General features: G+C 42.5%; 1 protein-coding gene across 3 annotated transcripts in view; it reads left to right on the forward strand.

Annotated features, from left to right (window-relative positions):
* Nucleotides 1-12,696, forward strand: part of mrvi1 (murine retrovirus integration site 1 homolog) — a 30,487-nt gene that overhangs the window by 5,295 nt on the left and 12,496 nt on the right. For all 3 annotated transcript variants that reach the window (XM_044030379.1, XM_044030380.1, XM_044030378.1), the window contains 9 exons: nucleotides 41-169; nucleotides 262-347; nucleotides 632-1,355; nucleotides 1,481-1,540; nucleotides 2,024-2,219; nucleotides 4,873-4,901; nucleotides 10,157-10,357; nucleotides 12,257-12,366; nucleotides 12,461-12,522. In XM_044030379.1, coding sequence (XP_043886314.1) covers nucleotides 41-169; nucleotides 262-347; nucleotides 632-1,355; nucleotides 1,481-1,540; nucleotides 2,024-2,219; nucleotides 4,873-4,901; nucleotides 10,157-10,357; nucleotides 12,257-12,366; nucleotides 12,461-12,522 — 1,597 coding nt within the window. The remainder of the gene's footprint in view (nucleotides 1-40; nucleotides 170-261; nucleotides 348-631; nucleotides 1,356-1,480; nucleotides 1,541-2,023; nucleotides 2,220-4,872; nucleotides 4,902-10,156; nucleotides 10,358-12,256; nucleotides 12,367-12,460; nucleotides 12,523-12,696) is intronic.

Consider the following 12,696-nt stretch of genomic DNA (forward strand, 5'->3'; position numbering starts at 1 on the left):
GACCGCGTTAAATCCCTTTGACCTTCGTTACCTGCGACAGCATCACCGAGGTCTGGACGACATCGGCCTCCCGTCCCTCCACACGCACGGCGATGACATTCAGAGCATCATCCACAAGATCAAGAGCACAGAGATGGCTCATCTTCTGCAGAATAAGTATCCCGAGAGGGTGAGGAGAGACCAGAGCGTCACCGCGGGACGGACATTATTACACGCGATAATATGTCTTCTTATCTGTTGTGTTTCATCTCTCACACACAGGACTCTGCTCCTGTAGAAACACAGGGCAGGCCTTTTCCCCAGCGCCAGCAGCAACAGGCAAGCATCAAGCAGCGGCTCGTCAATGTGTATGTGAGATTTTTTTTACCTCCTTTTCTCCTGTTATGGTAACAGACTGGGTTTGTTTGATGTGAGCCTCTGTTCTTAGATGCTTCTACTTGCCAATAAAACAGGGGTATCTGGTTTGACATTTGAGTTTTTATAGGCATCTCTGTTATGCACCAGAGATGAGGTTCCTGTCTCATGTGCACGAGCCTGTAACGGGCATAAGTGCAGTTTTAGTGCCCCACGGTAAATACAGACATGACAGTGTGTAAAAGACGTGTTTATAAAGCTGTGGTGGTGGTTTCAGGCTGCAGGAGCTGGAGCTGCAGAAGTATGTGTGGGAGGAGAGCGGGGACAAAGCAGAGGAGCGCTGGAGACCCTGGGACAAGGAGCAGAAGCAAAGCCACACCGGGTTCAAGCCTCCGGTCCAGGACGGTAAGAAGGAGGCCGTGGTGAACTGGTGGAAAGCTCTCAGCAGCGTGCAGGTCAAGTCCCAGGTAAAACCAACGCAGTCAGTTCAGGAGCACTCGGAGACTCAAGAGAAGCTCCAGCAAGCAGAGAAGACGATCAGTGATATGCGGGAGCAGGTCTCCCACCTGCAAGTCTCTCTAAGATCTGCACTGGAGCGTGGCACTGAGCAGAAAAACACCTCTGTCTGTCACACTGACAAAGAGACCAACACCAAAGAGAGACACGAGGTGGACAGAGCCGTGGGGACGGAGGTGAAGGGTCAGAGGGATGCTGCGGTGATCACGGAGATCACAGGTGGCGTCGCTTCACAGCAGGAGCAAACTCGGCTTCAGGTGACGGCGAACGGAGTCCTGTCAGCCCTGAAGAGGATGGAGGCGATGGTCACCAACGCTCTGGAGACGGCCGAGTTGGTGAGAGAGAGCGAGCAGAGGATGATTCAGGTGAGAGCGAGGATGGAGAGCATCACGCACCGGGTGGAGGAGGCTCTGGGACGAGCGAGCAACACCGAAGTACAGCTGAACATCCTGGAGGCCAGGTCCACCGAAGAAGCTCCAGATCTGGTCTGTTGTTCATTTGCTTTATATCAGAGTGAAAGTGAAACTTTACAGAAACTTGTAATGATCTTAATTTTGAATTTAGAAAAGGTCACTGTCCTTTGAGTCATACGAGGTCATTTCATTTACAGAACACAACAGAAGTGACAACTGCGATCCACATTAAACAGTGTGGGGAAAATCATGCAATGGTAATTATGGCCTTTGTGAAACATGAAACACTAAATATCGTTTAAGTAAAATAAAATCTATATTTTTCAAGAGCCTCATTCCTCTCGGAACCAAGTGATGTGCTCTTGTTTTGTGAGTCTGCATATTTTTAAAAGATAATATCTTTTTTAAACCGGTTGAATTCTTATCGTTTTGTGTAGACCTTTAGAAGGAAAGCAAAAAAAAAACAGTTACAGGGAGAACAGGCATGCTGTACGCTGGTGAACACATGATTGTGTGTATTTTGTGCCTCAAGTGTTTTTGCAGAAATATTTCGAGCAGTTTTTAAAATAATCAGGAAAATAATCTATTTCAGAGGAAAGCAAACATATAGATTATAGATTTGTAATACTGATACTAATACTAATCCAGTAGTTTACTAATTTTTACATAATATTCTAATGTAGTTGACAGGAAGTTGCAGTTTTCTCACTGTACTTTCTTTTTTCTTATTTTTGGGGAAGAATCCATGTATCAGTGTACCATCAGTGCTGCCAGCTGAGCCTGTACCAGAGTCCACATGTGTCACGGCTGAGTCCAGTGCGGAGTCTGAGAACAGAGCAGAGATGCCTCCTCCTCCTCCTCCTCCTCCTCCTCCTTCTCCTCCACAGTCTCCCGTAATCCCAGAAGTCAGCGAGTCTCCACAGCTCCCCATCAATGGTATGATGGCTGCATTACACAAACAGGGCTTCAGTGCCGTCGTAGTTGCCCCGGTACACTGTAGGACACAAATAAATAAAATCGACTTCCTTTTCAGAAGGGCAGTCCCCGAGGACGTCTGAAAATAGACTGTGCAGATATTTATATTGAACCCAACAGCTGGTACAGTTAGAAGACGCAGAGTTTTATCTCTGAGGGAGTGTGTTATTCATCAGAGGGGGCAGAGAGGAAATTAATGGCAGTCAGAAAGGGTCAAATATGTTTTAACTACATTTTATTTCTAATTGGCAGCACATTCGTACCTTGAAACCACTGTTTTGTGAATCTGTTCCCTGTTGTTTGGTTGCAGAACTGGAAAAAGCTTATACAACATTGACTACAGCTGCCAGTGAAGAGAATGAATTCAGAAATCAAATGAAAAGCTCAAACCCAGCAGAGTTTTACCAAAGCTCACTTATTAAAAGGAAATGTTTTGTTAGTACAGCCTAAGCTCACTCATCTCCAGCTTCATATCGACATAAACGATGTCTTCAAACCCTGACGGTCTCTGCACATATGTCGTAATGTCTCACAGTGCAGAGTCGTTGGTTCATAATAAAGATGTGCGTTAGGAGTATGGCAGAGTTTGCTGAGAACCAGTGAGTGGAAACATTCTGTTTGTAAAGGACAGGCAGTAGTTGTATGCATGCATGTCCACATGTAGGTTTATTTATAGCCTCACATTTACACTGCTAGTTTGCGTCTGAAGCAATGTTGACCTAGTTTAGCATCAAAATCACCGGTGCTACTGATTCTGTTCAGTTTATAGAAGTCAGGACAGAGTGACCATGAACCTGCATGCACCCTGAAAGTGATTACGCTAAACGGAACTCAGCCGTCTTGATCTTTGATCGTATTTGCAACTGTTTTATTGTGCACTGTAAAAACGGCCCGGTGAGCTCTGAGTCGTTAGCCGCTCGTATCCAGAAAACCAAACTTGTCGCTGTCTTTGTGAGTCCCTCGAATGCCACTCTCTGAGCAGAAACAAAATTATCTATCTTCCATATTCCATAAGCAACGATTGATGACTTCTGATTCTTTTTATCTGACCCACAGTTCGGCATGACTCTTGAATTCTGCCGTTTGTCCGACTAAAATCAGACTTTTAAAATACATGTAAAAATGTTACTAAATCAAATTTCTTAAATCTGAGTAACACATCCAGATAATGCCACCTTCAGTCTAAGCACTCTGCACATGTGCCTCATTCCCATCCATCCATCCATCCATTTAATACCAGAAAATAAATAAAAGAAGCCAGTACACAAAAGAATCAACAACAGTGACAAAAACACGGCAAAATTTAGGACTGTCATCTTACAAAAATCGGATTATTTCGTGATAAGGTGAACGGGACGTTTTTTTTAAGGTTAAAAATTGCTTTAAAAATGCTAAGACAGATTTGATTGTAGTTGGAACTGTCCCCACAATTTATGTTATAGATGTTGGCACTGGCCAGAAAAACTGTTTTATTTTGTATTTTCTGGAAGTGTGTATTGATAAACACAGATCTGATGTCACTAATGAACTGGCTGGTTTCCGTGCAATCACTGGTCATGTTAATATTAATCATTACAAGAAGGAAACAAGAGACAGATACTGTATTACATAGAAAGTAGATATTGTAGGATACAAGTTTGAGTATAATAATCCAACCTCATACTTGGGTACAGTTGAGTTCTCCGCCTCCATTGCGGCTTTTAAAAACAATTTATTTTCCTCCGTCTACTTTGCGCTAAGAAATTTACATTAACGTGGGACAGATCGAGGTAAGATTACAAAGGAATGAAAGCATGTGTGATGAGAGTGGAAGTAAATCATTTATAAAAGCAGTGGGTCTCGAAAGCCCTGAGTGCGTGCCGGGTATAAACAGTATGCTCTTTGATGAACAATCTGTAAATGAAAGGAGGTTGGAAATACCAAACTCTCCGTCGCTGGATGATGTGAATGGATTTGTGGTGAAGCTGAACCCGTGCAGGATGACACACGTGCTGCAGACTGCTGGAAGAAATGAGTCTTTGAAGTGAAATTATGGTCCAATTAGAAGAATATATTAGTGGGAGTTAATGTAGCGTCGACGACAGCCTCCATTTGTCTCACCTGCATCTCGTCATATGCTATTTTTGAATCTACTGTATGCACTAAACATGTTATTTGTGAGTTCCTCTGTCTTTATTTACACGGTGACATGTTGACGTTCAGCTCAGCTGAAGTTGCTGGTGTCATGATATAACCAGTCTTTTCCTGAGGGCTTCCAAAGCAAGACAACACAATTACCTTCACTCTGGCCAAGAGCTTTTCAACCATCAGATCAAGTGCTCCAGATGGTTGCCGGGTTATTGTTGCTCATAGTTATGGGGGGTGAGGGTGGGTAGGAGGGGCGAGGGGGGATTAAACACTTCCTGAAACAAGAGTTACAGTAGTTAGTTCCATCTTTACAGGACAGAAAGCCCAATTCCTGTCTCCCCTGTTTGTTTTCTCTTTCAGTTCTCTCCTCCGCGCACGCCCTCTCGCTTTGTTTACCTAATGGCATCATGACATTTGCATTGCACACAGTTGCTGTCACATGCAAATCAACTCTTCTCACTGTGTGTTTGTGCTCTGGCTCCAACAGGCAGCACAGGACGAGGCAGCTGCGACAAGGTGAGACCGTGCTGCTTTATTCCTCTAGAATAGCATGTTGTTCCTCTTTGTAGTCAGTGACCTCAGTGTGCGTTTTGTGGGGTTTTTTGTGTGCGTTGTAGCATTTAATAGACTTTTCAGAAATGTTTCATTCATTAGAGGATGCTGTGCTAATAGCACTGTAGCACTTTCTCTCAAGCTGGCAGTGCAAAGATAAAGTGGAACAGATTTTTCTAACGTTGTGCTTTTAACTGTCTATTACTGTATATATATATTATCTATTGTACATTAGTATTTTTGACATTGTTGTTTTTGCTACTTTAGATGAGATAAAAGGAACATTTGACTCTTCTGCACAAATTAGTCTCTTGATAAACGATTTCTTCCACACTATCGTCTCATGTAATCTCAAAATGTGAGGCTGTAATTCACCGTGAACATCAGCTGTGTGACTCTGCAACAACGTGACTGCTGTGCTCCTGTTTTTCCCACTAATTACAAGAAGATCGCAGTCCCTTTGAAAACCTTTCTCCGCTAAACAAGAACAGTTGGAATCGCGCGGCTCGCCGAGCAGAGGGGAGCCTCGAGAGCTCGGGAGTGGATGTGTGGATTCCTCTAGACTGAAGAGTAAACACAGATCTGACAGATGCAATCTATCTATTTGTCCATCAGCGTCGCACAAACATGCCCTTCCATACAACAACACACAAAGTAGTCTCCTGCAGCTCCAAGGCCATGATTGCAGGAACCAAAACAAGCAGTGAACAAATGCCATATTTCTCTAAAACTTCCATGGAGATGAGGGATGATCAGTGGAGAGCGCACACACACACACACATACACACACACTCCACAGCAACCCAAAGAGGCACACAGAGCCCTTCTCCTTAAATGGTCAAAGCTCCCAGGAGTGAAAGAAAGGCTGTTGCTGAAAAAAGACCAGAGAACAGAGTGGACGAGGGGAAGGAAGGAGAAGCCCTGAGGCTGGAGGAGTTTTCTGAGGGTGACAGTTTGACTGTGGGAAGTCGGTCTCAGTTGGAGGGGACCGGCAGGAGTGAGTCTGTCTCTCTACAGCTGTGGACTCAGGTAATGTGCATGCTGACTGACTGTGGACAGGTTTGGATGCGTGGAGCTGTGGCATCTTTTTAGTTTTCAGGTGAACACATTAGGAGATCTAGAGTGTCTGGGGCATTTTTAACAGCGTTGTCGGTGGAGTTTACATGACCTGGTGCAAGTAAACGGTGTCTGATCATACATTTTAAACCTACCTGATTGTGCGTCTCTCTGTCCATTCAATTCTTTCTTCTTTCTCTCACTCCCTCTGCCATGTTATCTCAGATTGCAGCTCCGTAGCAACCACTTCCCCTGCTGCTTCACACAACTAAATTTTAAACAAATCTGGCATGAGGGAGTGAGCTTATGTAACAGAGGAGAGGAGAGGAGGAGGAGGAGGAGGGTTCCGGTCCCCTCATCTCCCTCTCAGGAAAGAGGCTGCAAGGCCTTGCTCCAGTGAGGGGAATCCTAACTTTGATGGACAGAGACGTTTTTACAAGGGTGTTAGTGTAAGAAGAGCACATTCATGTCCTGGTAGCGTTGTGGTGCAGCGTCTCCCTGTACTCTGACATGTACGTATGTCCTGTCCCAGCTCCCCCCCCCACCGGAAATAATCTGAGTGATTCAATTACTTGCCAGAATTTATCTCTCTGGGCTTGTGGTCTGTCAGGGAAACACTCTCTCGCTGTGTGCATGCTGACGTCTTTGTTTGGGTTTTTATCATTTTCTCTGTCTCTGCAGAGGAAAAACTGTCAGGTTCAAAGTGACTACGAGCTGGACTCGGTCCTCAGAAGAGTAGTTTTTGTGAAGTATTGATATATTATCATTTCTGACAGCACCAGGCACGCCACTGTTTCCATGAACCAGACGAGGACCTGCACACTTACTCTGACTAATAATATGGCTGATTACCCTTTTTACGGGTTTGAGTTTAAGCAGAAATCAGACATTTTCTCCCCGGACTTTGGCACAGAAGAGCGAGCAGTTTACAACTTTAGCATTCAACAGGATAAGGTTGTCTTGTGTGCAAAGATGGTTAAAGTGGTTAAAATAGTTGCTCCCTGCTGGCAGCCATGTCATCAGTGGTTACGGCTCACAAAGTGATGTTGATGATTTGTCAATAACCTGATACAAGCAGACCAAAAACCTGAACTATCCCTATTAGTTATTCGTCAGCAGACGATGTGACATGGATGATACAGATATGAGAGGCTGAAAGACTCTGATAAGTGATTTCTTTGTTGTTCCTCTTTTTTCTCATGTTGCAAACACATGTTGCAGCTGTGAAAAGGCTTGAATGTTAATGAATGAATAATACATGTTGCTTGAAACAAATTACGGAAAACGCAGGTGGGGGTTGTTGCTGAACCCCTTTTTGAACGTCATATAATCACGTTGTTAAATATCCAACGTGACTCACTCTCGTTTTTAGATTTGTAGTCATGCAATCCGATTTCTCTGTCCATTGAAATTGATAATTAACAGTTTGAGAACTTTCACAGTGCTAAGTGCTGCTGCAGGCTAAAGGGAGGGAGAAAAAAGAGTGAATTTATTCTGGTGTGACAGTTTGTAATCAGGAAACATCAGCAGCTCTCTGGAAGACAGTTAAACAACCCACTTCCTCCCCAGAGACTCACAGCCTCTCTTGTCCTATATGTTCCCAAGGACCAGCTATGACACTGAACAGTTACCGCTTTGTCTTGTGTCAAAGTTCCTACTGATAATGAAGCGCGAACTTTCCCTCGCCGCGTTCATCAGCCGCCGAGTGTGACGACAAACACACCTGTGCCGCTCGTGGATATGTAAATCTTTCTATTTTCGTCCAGACAAAGAGATAGTGTGGTTACATTAGCATGCGATATACTGCCTCTCACCCTGACTGTGCAGAGTCTGACTGTGCAACTGAGGATAAATATGAACTTACTGAGTTTCTCAATATTCTGTTTTTAAAAACCCCAACAGAAAGAGCGGAAGTACAAATCAGCTCCGGTGACCTTTAGCTAAACCAGTCAATTTATTTATTTTTGGATATTTTGGATGATTATGGGTAAATGAGGACAAGATTTCTGCTATTCATACAGCAAACTATAGTGCAGTCATTGTGTCATCAATTATTTTTACTCCTAACATACTGCACTGGCCATTTTTTCCAGAATAACTTAACCAGATAACTATCTGGCATTTACTTGCAATTTGCTGCACGTTAAAATACTGTTATAACAATTTAAAATGAAGTTTTATTTATAAAAACACTGCAGTTGTACACAAACAACAGATTTTGCGTGCTAAATTTGAATGGTATAGAACATATTTACGATAACATTTTTGAGTCTCAATGTTTCTTTGTCTCTCAATGAGCAAAAACAATAGCGCGATGGTTTTCCGATAGCACAAAAATGTTGTGTACCTACAGTAATGCAGAGTGCGCTTGTGCAAATGTGTCGTTGGCGATACACTTGGTTTTAAAGGGTTAATTATTGGTAACATTATTGGTATAATCCATCATCTGTCTTCCATAATTGAGTGCATATTTGTTGTCGTTTAATTTTTTTTTTTATCTACAAAACCCTGTGTTTGTTTTACTCCGTCCCTTTCGGGGCTCGTTGTGAGAACATGTTTCCCCTGAATTGAGCAGAGTCTGATAACGGCTCAGTGCGTCCCGGTCACTGTGAGAGTCTGTGGTCCAAACAGTCAGTGACCGATGAATGTGACCGTGTGGGAACAAGAACACGTGTTACACTAGCTCTGCCGTCTTAGTCATCATGAAGTATTTATTTGTGTTTTTGTACAGTTTTTGGGTTTTTTTTAGTTTGTTAAACCCAACATAAACATTTCATCCTCTTCCAAAGAAAAGCTCTTAGACTTTCAAGTCATTTTTTTCTAAAAGTGTTCTTTGTGTTAGTAATTAAATGTTTGCTAAGGTGCATTTTCTTGTAAACAACCCTGATAATATTCAATATTTCTTACCAGAATACACAATCTGCATCTTTGTGGTGAAAACATTTGTAGAGCAAACTGCAGCACAGCTGTGTCTGTGTGTGGTTTCACCAACTGCAGATCAGCGAGTCTTTTCACGACTGTCGCACCATGAAAAACGGCCAATTACATAAGCACCATATAGCAGGGGTGTGAGCGAGTCACAGCTAATGCCCATAACATCATGTTTATGTTCCAGTGACTATCGTTTTGGTGACGCACCGAACATTTTCAGAATTTAAACTGGACCGCTGATCGTTTCCCATCCAGTCCTTGACCACAACTGTGCGTTTAGTGCTGTAACCATAACAATGAGGATTATTTTCAATCTAAACCACAAGCTTTACCTAAAACCGTAACCAAATCATGTTTATGCCAAACCTTTACCATGCAACTGTCACACCATGACATGGCAAATTGAATCCCTAATATTTGAGGTCATGTCTGGGCATTTTGGTTCTCTTAATGCGACCGTCAGTGATGTTATATAGATAGAATAATGTACTTTTATAGTGCGGCGTTTTGTCTGGATTCAACAATGACCTGTTGCAGCTGCAGGTATTTTGTAGATAGTAAAAGGAATTCCAGATTCCAGATCCAAACAAACTGCAGGGACACGCAGAGATTATCAGTCTGTCAGACCCTCAGAATCAGTGAGATCATCTAAATGTAAATACTTCTCTTCCTCCTCACTGGTTCCCGTCACCTGCCGACGCCCTTTGGGCAACTGTAATCCACGTTTTTTCCCTTTGCATATGTTTACTTTTTTAATTATTTCTATTTTTTGCAGATAATATTTGTTGAACGTCATTTGATTATGGCCGAATAACAGTCGACAATAGCAACAGTTGTCAACCACACATTTAACTTCAACAATCAGATGCAAATGACGAAGCCTTGATCTTGCCAGATTCATTTGTCTAGCAAAGCTTATTCTGTTTTTGGGACCTGAGACATCGAGAGGTTTTGTGCCTGATGGTTTCGTAACAGCGATGTTGGTAACACTTAAAATTACAGCTGTTGCAAGGCAGAGGAGGTGGATGCTATTTTGGGGGTTTGTTTACAGTGGGACTTTTTTCATGCATTGCCAGAAAAGGAAATCACCATTCACGTGTATTTCAGACGTAAATGATCAGCAGTGAATGTCGCAGCACCTGCAGTTTGCCTCAGCGGTGACCTCCGGACACTTTTGTAGCCATGTTTCATGACATATATGCGTTGTTGTCTCCGTGTGTTTGATTCCTCAGCTCCAGGAAGAAGAGAACCTCTTCACTCAGGAATCTCCTTCAGTGCAAACAGACCATAACTCAGCGTGTGCAGCTGAGAAGCCTTTTATTTTCCCCCACACCCGCTCCCGGCCCTCACAGCTCCCCAGCATGCCCACGCTGCCCGAGGAAGAGGAGGACTCCCCCGAGGAGATGGACAGTTCCTCCAGCTCTCCCACGACAGTGAGTGCCCAAGCTGCAGCCATGTACTGATTGTAAACATGTCGGGAAGTAGAAGTCAACCACTTGGGGGCGACACCGCTGGCTGCAAAAAGAAGTTGGAAAAGGGGTCGAACTCTCACTTGAATTATGAAGTCAGTAAATGTCTCTTCAATACAACATGATGTCATTTTTGAGGGAAACGGATGATAAAACACGGCACATTATGTGTAAACAAATCTTGAGGCTTCATAATTACACAATAACACTGCCACTGCTTTCAAAGCTCTCGATTTACTAGTACAAGCGTTTGATTAAACCCTCAGAGATGAGAGCAGAAGAATTCTCCTCTTCACTGATATTAAATTGTACTTGGCTCATATCGTAGATAATCAGGCTCCTCTGAGGTCTTATGAAAACTGGAGTGGAGTGGAGTTCATCGTCTTAATACATGTGGGTCATTCTCTGTTGTCTGGTATTCTTTTTTTTCTTCTAATGCAAAAAAAGAAATTCAGCGCTTTCTGATTATGACGCATGAAAAATGATCAGATTGGTTCAAACAGACAATTTTGGAGATTGAAAGGGCGACTTTACCAAAAGTATTATAAGAGATTTTTTTGCAAATAGTTGTTAAACTATCTTCACTTTTCTTTTTAAATGTACTGTATACCTATGCAGCTCCTCAGTGCTTTTGTATTTGCTCCTTACATCAACTCTTCTACACAGAATAATTCCCAAGAAGTAAGTAAGTATATAGTTCCAGTAAAAAACAGTTATTTATTTAACTTGGCATGTTTAACTAAAAGCTGACATTTGTCATTTTGGAGCCTGTCCTGTAAATAATTTTGCATTTAAACAATTACTTTCAACAACATTTGAGATACAGTTTCATTGTAGAGCTGCAACTTACGATTATTTTCAGAATCAGAGTCATCGTTTGGTCCATAAAATATCAGGCAACGTAAAAAAAATGTGAATCGGTGTTTGTCAAACCTGGAAATGATGATGTTCACAAATGTCTTGTATTGTCCACAAACCAAAATGATTCACTTTTAATGATTTCTTTGCTATATGGAGCAAAGAAATGAAGAAAATATTCACAAATGAAATGTCAAAGGTCAGATTGAGAATCTTGTTTTCACTCTACATTACAACAAAGTGTTAAACAGTCTGACGTCATTACCTTCCGCTGCAGACGTTCATAAACACACAGCAGAGATAAGACATCGCTGCTGAAGCCAATGGAGCTGTATAATCAAATCCTCAGGGCATATGTCAACACAATAAAAGCATCCACCTTTATTAGAGCGCAGTATTTCTGCTCTGGTTCCATCAGAGGGATTCCTTTTATCAGGATTCTAAGAGTACAGCATTAAGGTTTGATCGCAGGTTTTTAAACAGGATGACATTCGTATTCAGCATCATAGTTTCATTTTCTCTGGATTCATTCGTGATCGTTCTTTGAGATCTCATTGTATTTTAGAGCTTTAATTATACACCAGATAGGTTGATGGATGTCAGGAAATAAGGAGCGTTTATGACCAGCGACCTCAAAGCACCCTGTCTCTGAAACACCACAGGTCAGCGCTCGTCAAACCAACTGCTGTCATGATGAGATTAAAAGCTAACTGCACAGCAGGATGGAATTAAAAGGGCGACACTATCCATGTTTAAGTCTTGCTTTCATTTAGTTATTCTCTTAACCAGTAACTTACTACTGTGACATGTGTGCGATACAGAAGAAACAGGAAGTGCTAGTGACATGAAAGTGTGTCTGCTGAATCTTTAAATTGAGCTTTACGAGACTTTACCCACAACCCCAGACTTGTGACGACTTTACGACACAATTAAATGAACTACTACTTCAGTGCACCACAATAATGCCTCATGTTTTGTCGTGTGTGTGTGTTTTTTATTGCACAGTCTACACCCTGTGAAAGCCGAGCCGTGGTCATGAGCGCTCCCACCATCGTCTACCCACAGCAGGCCACGTTTGTCCACCAAGATGGAGGACGTCCTCTGGACCAGACCAGGTTTCTCTCACCATCACCATCAGTTTTTTTTTTTTGTTTTTTTTGTTTTCAGCTGAAAACAATGTGTCTGAAACATGATGGTTTCCTCTCTCAGGCCGCACAGTCCCAGAGCTCGTCTGACCAGAAATTCCTCTGGAGGACCCATCACCACAGTCGGTGGGATAACCCTTTTCTCACACACACACACACACACACACCCATTACAGATGCAATTACCTAAAAATAAACACATTTCCCTGAGAACTATTTTGATGTTATCACCAGGTCCTGAATGTCTGTTTTAAAGTAGATGTTTTAACACTGAGAAAGGACTTGAAGACATCTAAACTA

The sequence above is a fragment of the Solea senegalensis genome, linkage group LG7, assembly GCF_019176455.1.
Source record: "Solea senegalensis isolate Sse05_10M linkage group LG7, IFAPA_SoseM_1, whole genome shotgun sequence".
Classification (NCBI taxonomy): Eukaryota; Metazoa; Chordata; class Actinopteri; order Pleuronectiformes; family Soleidae; genus Solea; species Solea senegalensis.